The 24,512-nt window shown below is 32.9% G+C and overlaps 1 protein-coding gene across 2 annotated transcripts in view; it reads right to left on the reverse strand.

Moving 5' to 3' along the window:
- Positions 1-14,018: 14,018 nt before the first annotated feature.
- Positions 14,019-24,512, reverse strand: part of Retn (retained) — a 114,514-nt gene continuing 104,020 nt past the window's right edge. For both annotated transcript variants that reach the window (XM_071785927.1, XM_071785928.1), the window contains exons 5-9: positions 24,076-24,259; positions 21,933-22,252; positions 19,599-19,869; positions 19,329-19,519; positions 14,019-18,919 (exon numbers count right to left, since the gene is read on the reverse strand). In XM_071785927.1, the coding sequence (XP_071642028.1) occupies positions 18,762-18,919; positions 19,329-19,519; positions 19,599-19,869; positions 21,933-22,252; positions 24,076-24,259 (1,124 nt within the window). In that variant the 3' untranslated portion in view covers positions 14,019-18,761. The remainder of the gene's footprint in view (positions 18,920-19,328; positions 19,520-19,598; positions 19,870-21,932; positions 22,253-24,075; positions 24,260-24,512) is intronic.

The raw sequence follows: 24,512 nt of genomic DNA on the forward strand, positions 1-24,512 counted from the left end.
TATATATATATATATTATATATTTTTATATATATATTTTATAGTAAAAAAGCTAAATGGCGCGCGCGCAGCGCGCGCTTGTGATGTTCTAGTTTCAAAAAAAATATGTGAAATCTTTATTTTTTTCTTCATAAAATTATATTACCTAACTTAACTCAAGTAACATGTATTTCAAAAATAGATGTGAAATCTTTAAATTAAATTGCGCCAATTGTAAAGAAAATATGTATTATGCAACACGTGCATGGAAAGTACCCCATTACGCACGCTACGCGTGCGTGATAGACCACTTTCCACCACTTGCAACATAAAATAGGGACTGTAAGTCGAGTGTAAAGATGAAAATTCTCGGGTGCGGTTACCGCACTCGCCTTCGGCTCGTGCGTAAACTCCGCACCCGGGAATTTTCATCTTACCTCACTTGTTACACAAATAACTATATTGCTTTGAAAGATAATTGTTATACAAATACTTTAAATAAATAAAACCCAAGTGGTATCTTCGTATTCTTATTTAAGGGTCTTCCTATTCTAAACCCAAATGATAATAGCTTTTTAATTCTCTTTAACAAATTTTTAATATTACAAAGAATCATTTTAATTACAAAGAATTAAAGAAGTAACAGTACAAAATAAAAATATTTAATTAAAACAAAATAAATAAATTTTTCTTGTAAAAAAACTTGGCGCTGCTAGACTTTGAAATTTAAACATTAAAATTTAAACATTAGTACTAAGATTTTTGATTGAATAAAAAAAACAATAAACATAATTTAGGGAAGAATGCGACAGGAGTAAAAAAATCGCCAAGTTTTTTTACAAGAAAAATTTATTTATTTTGTTTTAATTAAATATTTTTATTTTGTACTGTTGCTTTTTTAATTCTTTGTAATTAAAATGATTCTTTGTAATATTAAAAATTTGTTAAAAAGAATTAAGAAGCTATTATCACTTGGGTTTAGAATAGGAAGACCCTTGAATAGAAATACGAAGATACCACTTGGGTTTTATTTCTTTAAAATAGTTGCATAACAATTATCTTTCAAAGCAATATACATATTCTTTTTACAATTGGCGCAATTTAAATTAAAGATTTTACATCTTTTTTTGAAATACATGTCACTTGAGTTAAGTTAGGTAATATAATTTTGTGAAAAAGAAAATAAAGATTTTACATCTTTTTTTTTAAATACATGTCACTTGAGTTAAGTTAAGTAATATAATTTTATGAAAAAGATATAAAGCTACTACTTATATATATAGGTTAGATACATGTCACTTGAGTTAAGTTAGGTAATATAATTTTGTGAAGAAGAAATTAAAGATTTTACATCTTTTTTTTGAAATACATGTCACTTGAGTTAAGTTAGATAATATAATTTTGTGAAAAAGATATAAAGCTACCACTTAGGTTAGATTTTTGAATTTACAAAATACATTGCGTGTACTTGGCACTTTTTTTTACTTTTTTTGAAAAAAGTAATTTTGTACTAATATCACCTATTTTGTAGTGTTAAGCAAGAATCTGCAAAACATTTTTATTTTTTATTTTTCAATTATTCACAAAATTAGCAATAACAACAAATACATAAAAATTAATAATATTTAAGTAAAAGTAAATTATACATTTCTCACAAAAATTGAAGGAACACTAAATTTATCTTTAAAAATAGGTAAAATTCAAGCAGCTGTAACTTTGTTAAAAATGAATAAAATTTGAATTTTAAGCTTAAAACCTCTATTTTCGAAAGGTTACTATTATTTTTTAGTTTCTGTAAGTTTGGTAACTTTTGCATATAGAAAACTATGAGCTGGACAAAATAGAAAATTTTTCTGTCTTTTCTGTCCTTTTGTAGGCCTGTCACGTGCAAAAAAAATCTGCGAAAATTTTTAACTTTCTAATGTGAAAGCTTGTAGTTTTCCTTCCAAAATCTTCTTTTAAAAATGTTTCTATGTGTCTGCGTTGTTGTTCTGTACAATTGTTTTCTAGGTCAAAATAAAAAAGATAAAAATCGCTAATTTTTACATTATTTTCATCAATTTGTATCATATCTACGTTATTTAAAAAAATTTGGCAATTATACCGTTTAATAGAGCAAAATTTCAGCTTTAAGAATCTGTTTTTTGAATTGCAATACGATGATTTCTAAGGGAGCTATGAGCAATCAAAGTCAAAAAGCTTATTTCTTGTTCAATCCGCGATAAATTAGTAACAAAAAATTGTAGAAACATTTTTAAAAAAAGATTTTGCAAAGAAAACTTCAAGCTTTTACGTTAAAAAATTGAAAATTTTTACGGATTTTTTTTGTGAACATGACAGGCCCACAAAGTGAAAGAAAAATTTTCTATTTTGTCCAGCTCGTAGTTTTCTATATGTAAAAATTACTAAATTCACAGAAACTAAAAAATAATAGTAACTTTTTGAAAGTAGAAATTTCAAGCTTTAAAATCCTTTTTTTAAATTTAAATTTTGTTCATTTTTAACAAAGTTACAGCTGCTTGAATTTTGCCTATTTTTAAAGATAAATTTAGTATTTCTTTAATTTTTGTCAGAAATGTAGATTACTTAAAGAATTGGTAATTTGTCAGAGAAAAATATCTAGTTTGTGAAAGTTAGTATTTAGGTAAATATGAATTAATTTCTTTTGTAAACTGGTAATTAGTAGCAATAAATTCTTTATTATTAAAATAACTAATAGATAGTTTATAAAAAATAAATAACTATTTATTTGAAAATTAATAATTAGTGTAAATAATTATTAATTTTTTTAATAATAAATAAATAGTCTCAGATAAATTACTTATTAATCAAATATACACAGTATATATGCGTACATCTGGATTAATTCTAAAGCTTAGTCTCCATCTTTTGAAACATAAAGTAATTTTATGCCACGACAGTGAAGTGCGGAATACAAGTTACCAAAAAATAATGTTCAAAAGACGAATCTTTAAATAAATTACCAACCTTTAAATAATTTGAAAAGATAACATGAGATATTAAGTAAAATGCGCCATTTAACAATAACTTCTAAAGTAACAAGTTTAATCTACGGTGACCTAAATTTAAATGTGAAAAGAAATTAAATTATTTTTCTTACTACCTCGGTCGAAAGTACGTACTTTCGGCCCCGGTTCCACGGCAGAAAGTCTCATTTTTATGCCTTGGTTAAACTACATGCGCGCCATCTAGAATAGCGGGAGTAAAAACTTATAGCGTTTTCGATTTGCGACTCAAACCGACTCGGGTCGCATCATGTATACAGGACTCTAGCATCATTGACGTGGAATACATACATATCTATGTATGTATTCCACGTCCATTGATGCGACCCGAGTCGGGTCGAGTAGTAAATCGAAAACGCCATTAGTTGCGTGCACTGGCACTCAATATATGACAAGATCCCTACCACAATATTACCACAAACCCAATTCACATCGCCCCAACCTCTACTTTTACTTTCACTCGTATAACCTAAAAATTTGTTTACAGTTAGTCAATGATAATGTTTATTAGTAAATTCTATTCAGAAAGTGATTGTGATTAGTGTAATAAAAATAAAAATAAGAAAATGCATGAACCATCATCTGGCGAGTCAACAGATGAGGAAATCAAATGCTTGATTTGATGCCTGCCCCCGACCAGCAGCACTCGCTTCGCTCGTGCCGCAAATGTCGGGGCAGGCATCAATATCTTCAACACACACATGTCATTCTTCCGTACTTTCGACCAGGCAGCAAGAAAAATAGTATACACTACACGGGCAGAAAGTTTGAGAGCCCTGAACTGCGCGCCATCGTGCTCTCGGCTTCGCCTCGAGCACGATGGCGCGCAGTACAGGAATCTCAAACTTTCTGCCCTTATAGTGTAATATACTATTAATAAGTTCTCGAATCGTCCCCAATCAGAACTAGATATTAGTCACGTAGAATAGTATATTACACTACAAGGGCAGAAAGTTTGAGATTCCTGCACTGCGCGCCATCGTGCTCGAGGCGAAGCCGAGAGCACGATGGCGCGCAGTTCAGGGCTCTCAAACTTTCTGCCCGTGTAGTGTATACTATTTTTCTTGCTGCCTGGTCGAAAGTACGGAAGAATGACATGTGTGTGTTGAAGATATTGATGCCTGCCCCGACATTTGCGGCACGAGCGAAGCGAGTGCTGCTGGTCGGGGGCAGGCATCAAATCAAATGCATCTATAAATAAAGGTATAAATACACTTTAATTAAAGGAATTGTGTTTATGTTTAGACATGACTATTTATTTGTATCACAATTACAAAACTTATTTTATAACAACTGAGGTTATTATATCTGTTATAGCTTATATATTAATAGTCATTTTTTTAAAGTAATCATCACTTTGAATATATTGCATGCTTCTAGAATAGCGGGAGTAAAAACTTAGTTGCGTGTACTGGCACTCAATATATGACAAGATCCCTACCACAATATTACCACAAACCCAATTCACATCGCCCCAACCTCTACTTTTACTTTCACTCGTATAACCTAAAAATTTGTTTACAGTTAGTCAATGATAATGTTTATTAGTAAATTCTATTCAGAAAGTGATTGTGATTAGTGTAATAAAAATATGTCGGGGCAGGCATCAATATCTTCAACACACACATGTCATTCTTCCGTACTTTCGACCAGGCAGCAAGAAAAATAGTATACACTACACGGGCAGAAAGTTTGAGAGCCATTGAGTGCCAGTGCACGCAACTAAGTTTTTACTCCCGCTATTCTAGATGGCGCGCATGTAGTTTAACCAAGGCATAAAAATGAGACTTTCTGCCGTGGAACCGGGGCCGAAAGTACGTACTTTCGACCGAGGTAGTAAGAAAACAAATTTCCTAATTCATCTGAGTTATTCGATACAAATGTTCTAGTTTAAATGTGACACTACTTTGTAAAATCAAAAATGTTAAGTTATTGTTTTCTCTACTCTATGATCAATATAGCAATCTTTATAAATTTCTTTCTTTCTAAATATAAATATTCTACACAATCGTAAAACTATTTTACAACATCAGTAAAAAACAAAGTCAAAAAGCGAAATAATCAATTTTGACGCAATTAAAGGGGACCATCAATAGCGATTGTATATTAATTAAACTCTAGTCCATACTGACTAAGAATCGCGGATTATGCGTGAAAATTATAGAGTTTCTTGACAACTCTTATATACAGATGGATTCAAGTGTTTCTAGCTTCATCTGGTCCCATGCTACTTGTTCAGCATGTCCGTTCATTACCAGTTCTTCAATAAGAGAAATTAGCTTAAAAAATTCAATTAATTTCAATTAATTTGCGCTTCTGCAAAAAGATTCTCGAAGATTGGATAATAATAACTACTTACCCCATAATTTTGTATCATAAAATAAATATTTGTATAAATATTAGTTTGAATGCAACCTTTAATCTGAGCTTGAGCAGCAACTCCCTTTGAGGAACAATTTTGTACCACATTGTAAGCTTCTGTCGACCATTTACCTGCAAAGAAGTAACATCAAAGTATAATTACATATCCAAAGATAAATAATTTTGAGTAGAGATGTATATAATCTGGAAGAATAGTACATATAACGTCAATATGTAGTTACCATTCTTTGGCTGTTTAATGCATCCTCTAATCCATTTGTCGCTCCAATATACAGCCACGTAATCATCCTCTACAAAGTAAAAATGTATTGTATAATCAGAATATAAGATTATATCACTTACTGTTCAATACATCTGGAACTGGCAGCAATTCATTGTTATACCAACCAATACATCATGAAAAAAAGGAGAAATGATGAATGAGTCGGAAGTTGAACAAAGAGCCAATTTGGCTTGACACTTGACAGTGTGAGAGATATTAATGTCATTATTAACACTCTCAACCAGGGACAGGGGCCGTTGAATCGGGACATTATGCACAACTTCTTCGATCACATCGGCTATTGTCGCGATATATATTCACGCCAAACCGCATATATAACATCGTGTTATTTTTACATTTAGGAAAATTATTTCATATTAACTCAATAGGCGTTAAACTTGCATACATAAGTGAATCTCGCGTTTTATGTAAGAAACCGGTAATCTATAACCTATACTACATTTACGCGAGTGTTACTTAATTCTGTAGTAACTTACGAACGATACGATAATTCCTCCGCATAAACGGAAGATTTTATAGTATAACTACGATGATATCGTTCGTATAAATTACTACAGAAGTAATACTCACGTAAACGTAAACTACTAAATATAATTCCTGTCACATGCACTTAGTCGCGTAAAAGAGTCACGGTGCGGTCTCGCTTCGCGTCGTATAATAATAGGATAATTACATGTAAATAAATAAAACAATTACCTTGATAGAAAAAAATATTAATCGTCGCGTCGTGTAAAGAGTAATCACGGTCAGTATCGCTCCGCGCGTACTTGACGCGAGACCGGCGAGACAGGGGGCGTTTTTTCAAACTTCCTCGGGTGAGGATGGTCAGGTGTCTTCTACCCAAGTAATTGACACAAGCGGTGTAGACCTAAAGTATATGTACAACTAATTCAGATGACCCTCCCAATTTTTTAAAAAAATTTAACAATAATATGAAGAATTTTCCAATTCTGTCTCCTGATAAGATTAAAAATGTCAATATGTGCAAGAAATCCAACGGCTCTAAGTTCCGCATCCATGTCAATTCTCAAATCGTCATATTTTCTACATTGTAACAACACGTGTTGTAAATCCTCAATCTCGTAGCCGCATAATCACACCTCTTGCTGTCAACATAACTCTTTTTGTACAGGGATGATCCCAAATTGAAATGATTGGCTCTCAATCTATTGATGAATGTGACAAAGTATCTCTCCTTATTCAGACCCCAAAACCACGGTTTCGTTGTACGATGATCGTAAAAGTTTTTGAAGTAAAAAGATCCCTTGACCGCAGACTCCGCGACGATCGACCTCTGCGTGAACTCCCAAGTTTCTCTCCTGACGCGCATCATAATGTCCCTCACCGGAACAACAATAGATGGGTCGGCCTCCTCACAAGCCGCCTCCCTAGCTAACTCGTCAGCCATCTCGTTTCCAGTGATACCAACATGCGCAGGGATCCATATCAAAATAACTCTCTTCCCATGATCATGTACCAAGTCATAAAGCAAGAGTCTAGCCTCAGTAAAATATGGATTTTTGTACACATTTAGGTGATTATTACTAATGGACTGCAGGACCGATTTACAGTCCGAAAAGATCACAATGTCACGTTTTCTGTATGCACTCTGAAGGAGCATAAGCTGCAACGCCGACTTAACGGCAAATGCCTCAGCCGTATAAGACGAGCACATAAAAGACAAACTCATTTTGTAGGCAATATCCTGATCACAAATGATTATGCTGGCACCAGTCGAACGTTTCGTAACATCATAGGAACCATCCGTAAAAATGATCTCCGGGGACTCCAAATTGTATTCACTAATTGCATCCTCAATAAAGATGTGGTCAGGATATTTTTTTTTGTTTTCTGGTTTTGCCAATTTCAGTATCAACGGTGGGCAAGAAAGAGTGACCCATATGACCCCTGAAAGATCTCGAACCCGCGCGAAGGTCCCAACGCCGTCCTGTAAGTCTGAGCCCTCCTCCAGATGTCAGAAAGGAAAGAGAATCTGTACATAGGCTGTTTAAATCGACAGTAACCCTCCAAGTCAGACATACGCTGCAATTTTTGGCTGAGGCCATTCCGATTGTAAACGATAGTTTTATTTACAAAGTTACTGCCCAACATAAAAGCCCGATCACGTAAGGACCTAACTTTGGCCTCAGCGACAATAACATTATTAGGTGAGCTAGTTCGGTAGCCCAAAGCAGTACAAATGCCCATAAACTGGGCCCTCTCCAGATCCCTTCTAAATTTTTCTTGTCAAAAAGTTTGGCGCTGCTAGACCTCAAAATTAGGTCAGCCTGGTGTGTATGTGCGAGCGAGTGGGTGTGGGTGATGTGTGTGTGTGTGTGTGTGTGTGTGTGTGTGTGTGTGTGTGTGTGTGTGTGTGTGTGTGACGGTGAATAATGCGGCTTATGATTAAGTATAGGATAAGTTAGGATAAGTTTAGATTTGTAAAGCGATTAGAATTAAGTATAGAATAAGTATAGAATAAGTAATATTTACATTTGTAAAAGGTCTCTCTCTCTCTCTCTCTCTCTCTTTCTCTCTCCCTCTCCCTCTCTAGCAGCGCCAAGTTTTTTGACAAGAAAAATTTATGTATTTTAATAAAATATTTTTATTTTTTGTATTGTTACCTCTGTAATTCTTTGCGATGTGATTAAATCTTTTAAAATACATATATAAACTTTGTATTTAAATACCTTGTATTCCCTTGTTGGGTTTAAATATTTTAATAAAATATTTGTATTTTGTACTGTTACCTCTGTGTAATTCTTCATGATTCAATCTTTTATTCTAATCGAAGAAAAGCAGTGGTAATATTATACCTCGAAAAAACCTAAGTAACAAGTGGTAGACGTAATCTTTGTATCTCGAAAAATACACTGAGAAAAGAAATTGTTAATCCCAAGAAATATTTAGTTCGATACGTTCAACTAAACATTTTAGTTAGTTAACTAAATATTAGTTGTTTCAACAATTTATTTCGTTTCTTTAATCAAGAATTAATTAATTCAACTAATGTTTAGTTAACTAACTAAAATGTTTAGTTGAACGTATCGGACTAAATATTTCTTGGAAGTTGGGATTGACAAATTTTTTTTCTCAGTGTATGTTCTCTGTAATTGGCGCTGTAATTTAAAAAGAGATATAATTTCTTTTTTGTAATTGTAATAATAGTAGATCACTTAAAGCGCGACTCATTTTTGATAAGGTAACGTAATTTTGTGATGTGTATCACTTGAGTTATAATTTTTTGGAAATAAAAATACTACTGCTTAGGATTTTTCGAGATACAAAGATTACGTCTACCACTTGTTACTTAGGTTTTTTTGAGGTATAATACTACCACTTTGTTTTTTTTTCGAGGTAAAAAGGTACTACTGCTTAGGTTTTTTTAAGATTTTTCGAGATACAAAGATACTTAGATTTTTTTTAGGTATAATATTACCACTGTTTTTTTATCGAGGTAACAACATATACACTACTATGCGTGTACTTGGCGCCTTTCTTTACCTTTTTTTAAAAAAAAGGTTATTTTGTACGGATATCACGGCTTTTTGTATTTAAAGTGATCGTGTCACTTTCAGATATTTCGCTGGAGTAACCAGCAAATTAGGCCCCTTACAAATCGTGTCGCGATCTTAATTAAAGATTTGTATATTAAATTGTAACACAAGTAGGAAAATGGATAGGTAGATCGAAATACGGGTAGGCAGAGACAAGAGGATGTGTAATTCGATAGATATAGTTGATAAAAAAGATTGTAGACAAAATAATATTGTAGTAATAATTTTAATATAATAATAATAATAATATAATAATAATAAATATAATAATAATAAATATAATTATATTAATATTATATTATATCAATATTATACATATTGAATTCTGATACTTTATACACTTATTTCAATATTTTCAGGAGTATGTAATCACAGAGGGAAATTTATTGATTGCTTCATTGGAATGCCAGGTCGAATGCACGACGCAAGAGTTTTCAGGCAAAGTCCACTATTTGAGCACATATCGAATGCAAGAATAAATTTTATATCACAACTACATTTAATAGGTGATTCAGCACTTATTAGAAGTTAGCCCCCCACTTTTAGAATTAACATATTTTCACGGTTGTGCTGAATTGTGCTAGGTTTGTGCTATATTGTGCTCGAATATTATAACCATAATATGAAAAATACAAAAAAAAATTTAAAAAAAACGAATTTTTAGATCAACCCCCCACTTTTCGTTTTTTTCAATTTTTTGATTGTGCTGAGTTGTGCTAACATTGTGCTAAAATATTATTTTTAAAAAATAATGACAGAAAGAGTTACAATAAAAAAATAAATTATATCCAAAAATGATTTTTTTATCGTAACTTTTTTGTTATTATTTTTTTTAAATAATATTTTAGCACTATGTTAGCACAACTTAGCACAACTCAGCACAATCAAAAAAATTGAAAAGAACGAAGAGTGGGAGGTTAACTTAAAAATAATTTTTAGGTCAGCCCCCCACTTTTCGTTTTTTTCAATTTTTTCGATTGTGCTGAGTTGTGCTAAGTTGTGCAAACATTGTGCTAAAATATTATTTAAAAAAAATAACAATAAAAAAAGACGATATTTTTTTATCGTAACTTTTTTTGTTATAATTTTTTAAAAATAATATTTTAGCACAATGTTAGCACAACTTAGCACAACTCAGCACAATCGAAAAAATTGAAAAAAACGAAAAGTGGGGGGCTGACCTAAAAATTATTTTTAAGTTAGCCCCCCACTTTTCGTTTTTTTCAATTTTTTCGATTGTGCTGAGTTGTGCTAAGTTGTGCTAACATTGTGCTAAAATATTATTTAAAAAAAATAATAAAAAAAGTTACGATAAAAAAATCATTTTTGGATATAATTTATTTTTTTATCGTAACTCTTTCTATTATTATTTTTTAAAAATAATATTTTAGCACAATGTTAGCACAACTTAGCACAACTCAGCACAATCGAAAAAATTGAAAAAAACGAAAAGTGGGGGGCTGACCTAAAAATTCGTTTCTTTTTATTTTTTTCGTATTTTTCATATTATGAATTTATATTCGGTTATAATATTCGAGCACAATATAGCACAAACCTAGCACAATTCAGCACAACCGTGAAAATATGTTAATTCTAAAAGTGGGGGGCCAACTTCTAATAGATTGATTCAGCATATCCATTGATGGCGAATCTAATGACACCGTATAAGGAAAACGGCCATCTGACAGTCCCGCAAACTCGATATAATATGAAATTAAGTTGTATTCATTCAATTATTAGAAGATCCTTTGGTTTGTTAAAAGGAAAGTTTAGAAGACTCAAATATCTAGACATCTCAGATTTTGATCTGGGGAACGAAATGATTGCTGCGGCGTGTATACTGCATAATTTTATAATAGAGGGTGATAACTTAAATATAGATGATGAAGATTATTTAGAAGAGCAAAATTTACATGAAATAGAAGAAGATGAAAAAGAACAAGAAGTAGTAGAGGCTGCAGAAAAGCGTAGATATATTGTAGCTCAATTATAAATAAATATTAAAATGTTTATTTCGTATATATTATATATTTATTTCCTTATGAATATAAGTACATATGTGAATAAATGCGTTATTCCATTCGTATTCCATACTATTTCTTCATTTTTGTCTCTTTAATTCTATTAAAGTTTCAAGTAATTCGTTTCTTTTTGTTTGGATGTTATTATTTTCTTTAAGAGAAGCAGTGAAGTCTTTTATCACTTGTATTTTTGTCTTTTCACATTCTATTTGATTTTTCCTTAAGTCGTACAATTGTTTCGATCTTTGAGCTTTTTGCTTCTTATTATTATTTTCGTTAATTCTATTTTGAGCAGGGGACTGTGAACAAAGACTATAACAAAATGGTATACGTTGAATAAAATCTTTATACAAATAATTATTGCCCAAATCATTTTGATTTAGGAAATAAGATTTCATATAATGAAAGAAATTCAAATTTAAACACATAATTGTGATTATGAGTACGCTATGTACATAGATAAAAAAATTTGGAGATATCGATCTATTTCTAATTTTATTATATTTTTCAGTCTTTTCTACCCCTATTTTATATATAATTTTTTAATAATTTATTTATTTTATTATTTCTAAACCTATTTCTATCAAAATCTCGAAATTTTTTTTTTTTCATATTTATGTACGGATTCTTCGAAATTTCAAACGTCTGTAACTCCAAAACTAATTAACCAAATCTTAATTAATTATATATGAAATAGAGGTAGAAAAAACTGAAAAATTTAATAGAATTAGATATAGATCGCTATCTCAAATATTGAGAAAGCTATAGGATAAAACACTTTTCTAAAAAAAAAAAAAAAAATCCAATAAAATCTATACCGGTCAACTGATTTTAATAAAATTTGAGGAGAACATACTTTCTATGATACTCTATTTGTGTGAAAAATTTCAACCCGGTCTAAAAAATTGTAGAAGTAGATGCGTGTATAAAAAATCCGTACATATACACACACACACACACACACACACACACACACATACATATATACATACTTCCGGACATTTTTTACTAATACGATTTTTCGACATTTTAGAACATTCTAAACTTATTTCTTCAAAATCTCAAAAAAAAATTTTTTTTACCATTACAAAGTTTCCTCTATGAGGAAGCAATTAAATAGCAAAATAATTATTTTTATATATTAATAATTTAGAATAATCTGCGTGTAAATGTTCATTTTCATCAGACGTTGAGGGTCTCGAAATGGATGGAACTTCAGGAATGGAAGGTGTTTGTTGACTTGTAATTAGTGTGGATAAAGTTGCAGTATTCTCAATTTCAGGTAATGTATTTTGCTGTTCTGTCAAAGGCATAATAAAAACTAAATCAATAATTTCCGTATTTGAATAAGTTTTAAGTAAATTATTTTAAGATGACGGTAACGCGATGATATTGTATTGCCCACATTAATAGTACAATCTTAAAAAAAAATGCATTAATTCGAACCATTCTCATTGTATACGTCCACGTCCTGTCGTGCTCTTTTTATTATCTTTTGTTTTAAAAAAATGCTTCATATTACGCATTTTTCTATCTAATGCATCAACAGTAACTATAGCCTTTACTCGCAAAATCTTTTTGAATTGCTTCTCATATATTCTTTTTCTTTATTTTCGGATTTCGAAAATCATGTTTTCTTTCGGCATACTTTCCTAAAAAATATTTAGTAGCTTCACGAGTCCAAATAAAATTTTTCGGTAATCCTGTTAATAAAAGTAAAGTAATGTACTCTTTAAAATATATAATAACATTAAAAGTATAAAAATTAGGTTAGATTATATTTTTAGATTTATACATATGGATATTGTATATAGATATTACCTTCTTGAGATGCCTCACAGGATTGTAGCAAATCTTGTTCTAAATTCATTTATTGAAATAAATGTTTTGGATTAACAAATATGTGTATATATATATATATATATATATATATATATATATATATATATATATAAAATATATGTAATTTATACATACCATTTTGTAACTTTCTGTGCGTTTCCACTGTATCTGTGACGTTATAAATAATATTTTTGTATGTATATTTATAATTATACAGTCTGCGTGATGTTGATACACTAGGAGCAGCCATTTTACTGATAATAACGTTTTGCTTGATAAACAGCGTACTTTTAGTTCGCTGAAAACCATGGCAACCGCTGAGTGAACCAGAGTGAACGTGTTGAGATTTTGAATGCGCTTACAATCGTTCAGCAGAGAATCATAAAACGGTTGCAAACTGTTGCGTTCTGCTGAACGCAGCCATTATAATCAAGAAAAGAAGAGAAAATTGAACGTTCGCATATCAAGGTAAAACACTAGACGATATTCAAGAAATCTTTTGTTTGTAAAATTTGTTATATTTTATTTGAGTCTGTTAATTTACTTAATATATTAATTTATGACGTAGTTCGCTATTACGAAGGAAACAATACGAATGATCGCAATATGTCATCTTCTTTAGCGTATGAACTGGTTAAATTCGCATAATTATAATAAATGTAATAATATAATTATTAATTAATGAACTGTTTTAAAATTAGATTAACAATACGCGTTAACAATTAAACGAATTTGATTACGCGTCTTTGGAGACGCTGAAAAAAATCGTAAAAATTATTAGAAAAAAATATTCCAATACGAGGCGAGAATTGATTTTGCATTGATATTTCAGTAATATTTCTAATAGTCAATGTTAACTTCTGAAATTGATATGTAATATATTAGTTTTCAACATGCAAAATGGAAAGTAATAAAAATGTGACAAAATATTATTTTAATTATTCGTTATTATTATTCACATTATAACAATTCATAATGTGTGACAGTGTGATAATATTTATAATAACGATAGTATAATAGTATTACACTAATAATACACTTATTAATAACTATTCTAGCAACTATACTATCCTTTCTCGCTCTGGTATGGCAGTAAGCGCCTAGCATATTTCAAATAGAAATCTTATATACGCTTGGAATAGCTTCATTTTGACGCTAATAATACGTTTGGACTAGCGTCATTTTGATGCTATGAATATACATATACATATGAAACGTCCAAACATATAGTACAAGCTAATCCTTCATAACGCTCATTGGGTTTAGCAGAGGAGGATAAAATGAAGGACGTTTCTCTTCTTCACTATAAACACGATAATGTCAGAATTGGCTACACATCGTTTCGCCAATACAAAATTATTTAACATTTTACTTCAATATTCTAATTATGTAACATTCAAATATGTCTACAGCTGCGAAACATCAAAGTTGAAGCAGCAACACCCTGTTAAAGTGAGTCCTTGCTAGAGTTGCAAAATTCACGAGTACAAAATACAAAAAAGAAATTATAAAAACGTTGCGCAAGATCAGATTACTTGATCTCCAATTCGCGTGCGGGTTTGTGCGCAGCATGTGATAGTGGTTACGAATAACTATCAATTTTTTTACATTTTCGTCAAGTATATTTGAAAGATGCTAGACAAACTGCTTTCTACTACTAGCCGAAAGCTATAGAAAATATACTACGACTTAACGTAATAAACAAAATGATATTATGTATGTGATGAACAATGATATCGTGTAATAATAATCGTAACTTAAAATTACTAAAACGTCACTTATATAATTTCACGACTTAAAATTCTAAAAATGTAATTTTTAAAACTATACAGTCTTTTTTGGTAAAACTTTAATATTGTACAATAATCTAGGAATCTCTCAGAGTTTAGTCTCTGAAAAATTGTACGACTTGATAATATCTATTTTTATCTATCTTAGTTCTTAAACAGCCTTGCGATAGATTATCGCTATAGTTTTACCATTACTTCTACACTAAATACATATTTCAATAACCATGACTAAGAATGTTTTATTTGATGTATTTAACATATATAAATCTTGTGTAGATTATTTTTTGTAAGATACGCTCTAGCACACATATATCAAACATCAGGCATTGAATAATGCGACATATGTGTATGATTCACGTATTTCTGTCGTTCTCATCGAATTTTATTTTTCTCGATGTTCTATCTTCATGATCTTTTAACTACTTCTTTTACTGACCCTCATAATTATTTTTTAATATAACTAATCATTCTAAATCAATAACTCTAAAAATGCATTACATTTATTTACATTCAGGGAGAGAAAAAAAAAGAAAGAGAGAGAGAGAGAGAGAGAGAGATTCACGAGAAGTAAATATCTACTGGAGTATAAACAAAAAAGTTATATGTTTGTTATATTAATTTATAATAGGATTGATTTATAAGATTACGAAATATAGATGCATAATTTATTTCGTAATTTTTATTAGATAATTATCAAGTATTATCTCTACTTTTGAAACTTCTCCGCGCCAAAGATGAAACAACAACGAATGTCCTTTAATATCTAAATTAAAAAAAAAAAAAAAAAATTGTGTTATCATCAAAACAACTAATTCGTCCTCTAACGTTCGTTTATCTAACGAAAGATTGTGGAATCGATGTCGAAAAATCATCTAACTATTCTAACTCATTATCATTTGTGATGCGGTCATCACACGTATGCTTTCGATTAAGATATCCTTTAGAGAATTCAATATGAGAAACAAAGGATACTTTGCTTAAAAAATTTACATTTTATATAATAAAATCATGTAAGCTAGGTAATGCAAATAATACAAATACAAAAAAAAGAAATACATGTATTATTATATAACATTTTCTATATCGATAATATCGTTCGTCCAACGAGAAAAATAGCTTATGAAATACACTTACTTAAAGAATATATTGTCTAAAAAAAGTTTGATTTTGATAATAGTGATCTTAAAATAAGAATAAAATAATCTAAATTATTACAAAAGAAATACATACATATATATACATAATATATTTTGTGAATCAATAGTTCCACATTCCTTTAATGAAGAGAAAGAATATGGCAGAGAGGTGGCACAAAAACTATTTCTGATCCTCGTATATCTACAAGTGCAAAATTTATCATGAAGCAGACAGGAAAATGTTGCATTTAAAATCATTTAATTCGGATGCACCGAGAATTAAAAATGTTTATGCCATTTGCCATTAGTTTGTTTCGATTGTAAGAAAACATACAAATGTTGATACCGTTTAAAATAATGTGATAGAAAAAAATGTGTAGATGCATATGTAAAAAAAAGCAGAAAAATCATATTTACAAAATTCGATATCTATCTAATGTATCTTAAAATAAGGTCTAACTCAATTTCAACAATTATTATAATTGTTACTTAATTTGACAAACTTACGTAAAGCTGTGTCAAAATTTGCATCGATAGTTCTTTTCACGGTTTCCACTTAAAATGAACATATCGAATAATATGATATGTACTCATACTCCGTTTGCGCATACTCCAATGATAAAAATCTATAGTCAAAATATATTGGAAAGTACAATTGTATACATTAATGGTATTCAGTGCGTTTACATTAAGAATGATACTTCATGATATGCAATTCCTTGATTTTTTATTTACGTGCATGAAGTAGTTGAACTATCATAGTAAGTAAATCAGTTGGAGCTCATTGATTGAACAAATTATGCATAAACGTATATTATTTAAATATTACAGTAATAATAAATTTAACTGTCGGATGCAAGCGCACGAAACATCATTAGTGCATATTGTATATAATAGTCACGAAATCTCTACGCATTTACAAACATACATTCATCATAATTGTTACATTTAACATTCTGTATCTAATATCACATTACATCTAAATTATTTCAGTTTATAAACAAATCTCACTTTGGTAAAAAAGATCACTGATATTTCAATACCAATAAAAATATCTAAATTCTCCTAATGATTTATAAATTTTTATCTCTAATAAAAAGTGGAGTATAGCAACGGAGCGATACAATTATTCTTTTGTTTGTTAATTATATGCATCTAATTATATGGCGTATTTCTTCGTTTTTCTTTTCTTATCAGTTCTTATGTGAAAAAGTTGCTTAGCGATGTATATGGAGCATTCTATGCCAAATCGACTTGGGTTTAACCCTCGACCTCTCGGATTTGGTCGGCGATTTTTTATGTTATTGTTCCAACTCTAAAATGCACTCAGAATTTTTTTAGATTTTTTTTTTATAAAATTGATTTAGTTATAATTTTTTAAACCGACATATTGATGGCCACAATTTAAAAATCTGGAAAAATTCTCAAAAATCCTGTGTCAGATATCAAAATTTTTAAACCTTGACCCAAAGTGGGCCGGCGTTCGCTTCTAATTTTTTCGAGCTTTTTTCAAGTTTTTTTTTGAAAAAAATATTGAAAAAAATTAAAAGCAGACCTCAATCTACTGTAGGGTGTTGCTTGAACATTTTAAACCGACATATTGATGGCCACAATTTAAAAATCTGAAAAAATTTTCAAAAAATTCTGTGTCAGATATAAACATTTTTAAGCTTTGACTACAAGTGGGCCGGCGTTCGCTTCTAATTTTTCCGAGTTTTTTTCGAAAAAAATATTGAAAAAAATTAGAAGTAGACGTCAGTCCACTGTAGGCTGTTGCTTAAACATTTTTATATATAACACAGGATTTTTGAGAATTTTTTTGAGAATTTTTTTCAGATTTTTCCGACGCAATTTTTTTTATTTTGGAAAAATGCTTTAAAAAAATTTGAAAAAATTCTCAAAAATCCTGTGTTGTATATAAAAATGTTTAAGCAACAGCCTACAGTGGACTGACGTATACTTCTAATTTTTTTCAATATTTTTTTCGAAAAAAACTCGGAAAAATTAGAAGCGAACGCCGGCCCACTTGTAGTCAAAGCTTAAAAATGTTGATATCTGACACAAAATTTTTTCAGATTTTTAAATTGTGGCCATCAATATGTCGGTTTAAAAAATTATATCTAAATCAATTTTATAAAGAAAAAATCTAAAAAAGTTCTGAGTGCATTTTAGAGTTGGAACAATAACATAAAAAATCGCCGACCAAATCCGAGAGGTCGAGGGTCAAACCCAGGTCGATTTGGCATAGAATGCCCCATATATATGCGGAACTATTCGGAACTATTAATTTCCGAGCGCAATAACTCCGCTCTTCAAACATATTTGAGATATTCGGATAGACAATATAGACAACTTTTATTAAAATTTAAGTACTTGGTAATACCCAAAGTAATAAGAAAGTTTGCAACATTACACTGCAAGCAAACGAAAAGTTGATTTATTTAGTTTCCAATTAAAACGCAGCTGCGTTTTCATGTTTGAAAAGAATCGCTAATTCCTCTAATAAACCTTTCACAAAGAAACTTGTAAAGAAACATTAAAAAACAGGATAAAATGTTTTAATATATAAATGCTGGAAAGTTTTATCCTGTATTTAAAAAAAGGAAATAAAAGAAGGAAGTGACTTTTTATTTTTTAATTAAATATTCACAATGTCTGCTCGAATGTCTCGTTTGGAAAGCGGAATTATTGATTAGACTCTCCGAGGCTAATTCGTTTCGTATCAAATCACGTGTCTTCAAAGCGTTCACGATTCGTTATTTTGTGCCCGTTTATCATTATTATTAGGGCTTGACGGAGTACTACTGCTCTCATTATTACTCTCACTACGTTTAACTGACAGGACACCTTCATACAAAATACCATCAATATTTACACTAATTTCTAGTTCTCTTCGTCCACTTTCTAAAAAAGAAAAAAAAATTATTTTAATAAATAGTTTTTTCCCTTTACGAATAATGTAAATTTAATCTCCTCAACCTTCCTGAACTCACCCTACGGTCTCTCAGACCTACGAAACACAAAACCATGTTAGCTTCAAAGCACATTATCAGAAATAAAGATTGATTTTATTCACTATTTTTTTTCCATAGGAGACATCCCCAACTTTAACAAGAAATCAAATTTTAGCTAAAAACAAACTTAATGTATTATATTTTTATTATATAAGTCGATAAGTCTATGTGTCATAAAAAATAGGGTGAGTTCAGAAAGGTTAAAAGAAAATTATAATTTCGATAAAAGAAATTTTATCTCATTACCGTGTCTGTATCATAGTAAATTTAGAATTTCTTAATTCTAAACCTAGACTCACCTCGTGTGCTAACCTGCTGTCTAATGCGCAGGGAGTGTATATTATTTCCCTCCTCATCAGATAACATCATTCTTTTAATAGACGGCGATAAGAGTTCAGCAGCCTCGTGACTTCTCTTCACTTCTGGATTCGAAACTTCCGGTGGCGAACTCACGGATCTACTAGCGTTTGGAGAGGATATCGAATCCAACCTAATCGAAAGATTTTTATCATTAAACTATACACTTCCTTCCCGCCTGTCCATTAAAGCAGCCGGGAGCTCTTATTTACCTGTTTCCGGAGTTTGCGAGATCCAAGGCCTCTCTCTGTTCGGGGCTATTTGCCGGTACCAATGGCGAGTGGGACGACGTTGGAGAGAAGGCTGGCTGTCCCATCGCTGGATAGATATTACTATTGGCTTGACTGTATATATTCCAGAATTGCAGTCCGGATTTAATTCCCTCCGCCGTTGTCGGCGGTGGTGTCGATGTGCTACCTTGGATCATCGGATTATTGGGAATTGTGCTTCTGTCTCTCAGTAGCCTCATCATGTACTCTGAAACTGTGTACGTGTTCGACATTAGAGGTAAAATATGATAACTGAATTAGAAAGATAAAGAGCTGGAGCGGCGCGCTTAGTTACGCGTTTTCGATAGTTTACCATCTTGAATTATAATGATGGGATAATTATGAAAAATGATCGATAATCCTAAACATATGTATATATAAGATGAATAAAACTCATATAATTTAATGATCATTTTCTTCTCTCTTTACGAGTTTATAGTCTTATTTATATAGAATAATATTAAAATAATTTGTAATATTATAAAAATTATGATAATTATTCTAAGATGAAAAATAACCAAACAGAAAAATTTTTATTTTGCTGCTGAGTTTTGAAAAACAGGAAATCGAAGTATTGTTTGAAAAGAACAAGGAATCATCAGAAACTCGTAAGAAATGCAATTAAACATATATGAAACAAATAAAAAAAATCTGAGTTCATAAAACTTTCCAAATTTTGTGTCGAGACAATTGACACATATGTTTCTATGCATTTGGAATTAAAAATTTTTTTATTGCTTTATTTTTGGCGTTGTCAAATGAGCAATGCATCTCCATTCGCATAAAAGACTAAAAGACGAATGAGTCACTATGAAGCCTCATCAACTTCCGAACTCTACAAATTACTTTTGAAAATATATGAAATCAAAATTAGAGTTATCTTTTAGAGTTATAAAATTTAAAATAATAACATAAAAGCGACGATGTCGGATAGGGTTGCAAACATTATTGCAATAATTCATTGAACGTCTTACGTTGATAAATATTCTTGATTATTTGAAATGTCATGGATTGTCTGATTTGGATTTCGGTGTTATTCTGAAACATATATATATTATAAAACGAATTTCACAGGCGTCTTTAACTGACAGCTCAATCTCATCTTCTAAATTAAAGCAGCTCCGCTTACTTCATTATTCTACCAAATAACTGTAAGCTATAAAACGATGAAAAACTTGTTTTTGTAAGTCAATGTTTCGTCAACGGGAAACTCAAGTTTCGATATTCGTTAAAATCATATCAATGAACTTTCGAGTTTATCTACAAACTTATGTTATATTGAAATGTCTGTGATAGATGGATCGTCAAAAACCCAAAGATATCACGATATCTTGACCTCTGAATTTTTGTTGCTGCTATGATTTTTCATACCGCGGTAAAGCAGTAATAAGTATCCGGTCGCACGAGGAAACGATCGAAGGAGAGCTACGAGTGCGATCGAAGCGCGCGACGTTACCCAGATCGTTGTCGGGCGCAGCGACGAGGTGGAAAGAGAGAAGGAAAGGGGGTAGGGAAATAGGAATGCTCGTTAGCGAGAGCCATCCGTTAACGCCTGTCTTCCGGAGGATCGTACAATCAATTATGCCTCCTTCGCTCTCGCATCATCATCTCCGGGGAGGCCCGAAGCACTACCTACCGATTTAAAATAAACTCGTGTGTGTGTGCTCTACCTCTTCTCGTTTCCTTCCTCCGTTTTTTCTATCCCGTTCCCCCCCCCCCTCCCCCGATATCTTCCCTATCGTCGGGAAGTCTCTCATTTTTGCTCTTATCTCCGCTCTTTTTCTTTTTCTATTTCTGATTACGACGTTGTGAATTGCGTCTGTCACTTGGAAAAGTATCGTAGACAGTCGGAGCTATTAACTATACGCCAATAGAGCGGCAGCAATGTCAAACATACCTACCCGATGTGTACCGATAACGGAAATCGAATTTTAATCCTTAAAGGCTACTAGGTCCATATATGGTTCTAAAAATTTTTATTTTTGGGTAATTTAATATTAATTAATGGCAATTTTTCTAATTCTGTTATATTTTTCAGTCTTTTCTACCCCTATTTCATATATAACTTCTTTAAATTTGATTGATTAAACCCAGAGTTATACGCGATCAAGGTTGCGAGATTCATATACAGACAGTGTGTTGAGATTTGAAGTGTAGCCTTTAAGGGTATAGCCTCAAGTGGTTGAGATTTGAAGTGTAACCTTTAAGGGTTGATCCAACGAAATTCGCACGTGCGAACAAGTTCCATCTTCGAAAAAAGACAAAAGGAACACTTACGTTGACTACTTGACAGGTTTGGTGGAAGATGCGGCGGAGCGTGCGGATGGTGTTGCGCAGCATGCGGATGTCCATTCACGACGTGATGCTGCGACGCTTCGTTCGCAGCCACCGCCATTTGGGCGATGGAGATCGGCAACGGCATCGGATTCTGCGGCAGCGAATTGTGCTGATTGCGTGTCACTAGACTTTCGTTGTTACCGTAATTGTAATTGTTCCTGCGGCTCTCACGACGATTCGTCTCAATCGCTGTCTGGAGCTGTTCTTGGGTCGACAGCGCTTCCTTATCTCTCTCGTATGGATACAGATACTTCATATACCTATCAGCAAATTATTCGCGTTAAGTGTATGTCTTTTCACAGGACAATGGAATCTAAGAACTACAATGCGTTTGAATGTTCATAAGCATCGTAATAAGAATTTAAAAACGTTTTTCACAGATACAAGAAGTATTCTTCGGCCCAGACAGGGACATAAGACGTCTTATGTCCCGATTTTGGACATGCATGCTGTCTGGGGGAGTTTATTTTAAATGAAATCAATCTACAACTTTATAGACGCAAAAGTCATAAAATAATTAATTCTAGATCACCCTATTAAGATAAATTTCATTCATATTTTTCCCCCAAAAGGTATAATGGGTTTTCCCCATACGATGAATGGATATAATTAGCTCGAGCTCCTAAAAAGAGATGGAGAGACAGTTGGACGTCGTGGCCTCAAGTTAATCAACACCGATTCTCGCCAGATGAATGCTGTCGCGAGCAGATTTCGTTCGGGCCAGGCCGTATTTTCGTATTTTCTCCTCTATCTCGCGTACATATCGCCGAGGAAAGATAGCCGGTTGCCGGAATGATGGATGCGCCGACCGCGGCGGGGCGAGGCGAGGCGAGGCGAGGCGAGGCGAGGCGAGGCGAGGCGAGGCGAGGCGAGGCGAGGCGAGGCGGTGCGACGCGACACGACGCCGACGTTCCGTCGTGCACACAAAGCGCGTTGCGCGCGCGGAGTTATTTTCACGAGCGCACACCCCTAGCATCGCGCCCGTGTAATTCATATTAGACCGCACTTATAATGTGTCGGCGTTCATCCATCCCTCTTCTACCGGCCTGGCCGCGCGCGCGCGCATTTTCGCGTTCCTTCTCTCTTTTCCATTCCCCGCGCGACTTCCCTCTTCTTCATCGCGCGTCCGACCGCGCGGGATAAGCGGGATGCCTCGCGCCGCGGCCGTCGTCTCCACCGAATCCCGCCGACGAATCTCTATTTAGAAACTCCCCCTCATCCTTTCCCGTCTCCCTCGCGCGGGGAAACGAGACATCGCGAACGGCAGATAAATCTTCGTCGCCGCGCTGAATATGCCCGGTATTATATAAACGAATATATATCGTGCCAACGGTTCCAGGTTGTCACAACTCGCCCCGCGAGGTGTCCCCGGCTCGTGAGGGATCGCACGGGGGATCCGAGACGTAGACGACACGTCGGCTTAAGACGATGCACCTGTACGTCACGCCTCCGACTCGTCACCCTAACGTTCTTTTATCTCCTCGTCGTCGACAGGGAACGCGTAATAACACGCTTGCAGGTCCGCGCGACATCTCTGCTCCCTCCATCAGGAGGTTTTATTTGTCGTATTTTATCAGCTAATATACTAAAGACTGTAATCCGTCTTAATTTAATTGGACTTTAACGCGGCTTTGATAGGCGGATCAATTACCCAGATAACACGCATGTCCCAAATCGGGACATAAGACGTGTCTTAAAGACGTCTTAATAATGTCTTTAAGACGTCTTAAGTCTCGATCTGGGACATTGCGTTCTGGGTACAGAGATATTCATTAAGCGAAACGCAGAAAGGCGGAGAAACGAATCCAACACGACTGAACGATGCAAATATGCGCGAATAGTCGATCCGGTATCAAAAGCAGGTATCTCGCACGGCGCGGATAGCTCTATCGAGCACGATGATCTTGACGAGACGCGCGTAAAAGTCACGACGCTCTTAGTCATTGCCGCAGATTTCACGCTCGGATGACTCCACCGTCGGCTGAGACTTATTGTATGCGAATTACACGACGGGCCCCGGGCATTATGTTCCTTTATAGGCAAAGACCGGGGTCCCGGATGAGAAACTTCACGATCTACTTACTGAGTTCGCAAAGTAAACGCGGCGGAAGTGATGCTCGCTGGCAGCTTGAGACCTTTGATGATTTCCTGCCACAGCTTCTTGTTGATTACCTCGACCAATCCACCTCGCTGTACCACCAACTTGTAAAGCTCGAACAGATCCAATACGGATTTTGCCATGATGGGAAGTCGGCTGATGGGCGTTCCTATAAAATAAAAATAATTTTCAATTTACATATACATGTTTAATATCGAAACTTTGGAATAAAGACTTCAATTTGCACAACACGTGAAATGCATTAAATACATAAAAATTGTACAATGTTTTATTTTTCTGTGATCCTCTCAACGATAAAATTGGTATTATACATATTATATGGATGTAGTTAATCCATGAAATACGTTCTTTATGAAACGTGTCCGAAGAAAAACGACGATATTAACGAATGGAAATGTAAA

This window comes from Temnothorax longispinosus, chromosome 8, assembly GCF_030848805.1.
Source record: "Temnothorax longispinosus isolate EJ_2023e chromosome 8, Tlon_JGU_v1, whole genome shotgun sequence".
Taxonomy (NCBI): domain Eukaryota; kingdom Metazoa; phylum Arthropoda; class Insecta; order Hymenoptera; family Formicidae; genus Temnothorax; species Temnothorax longispinosus.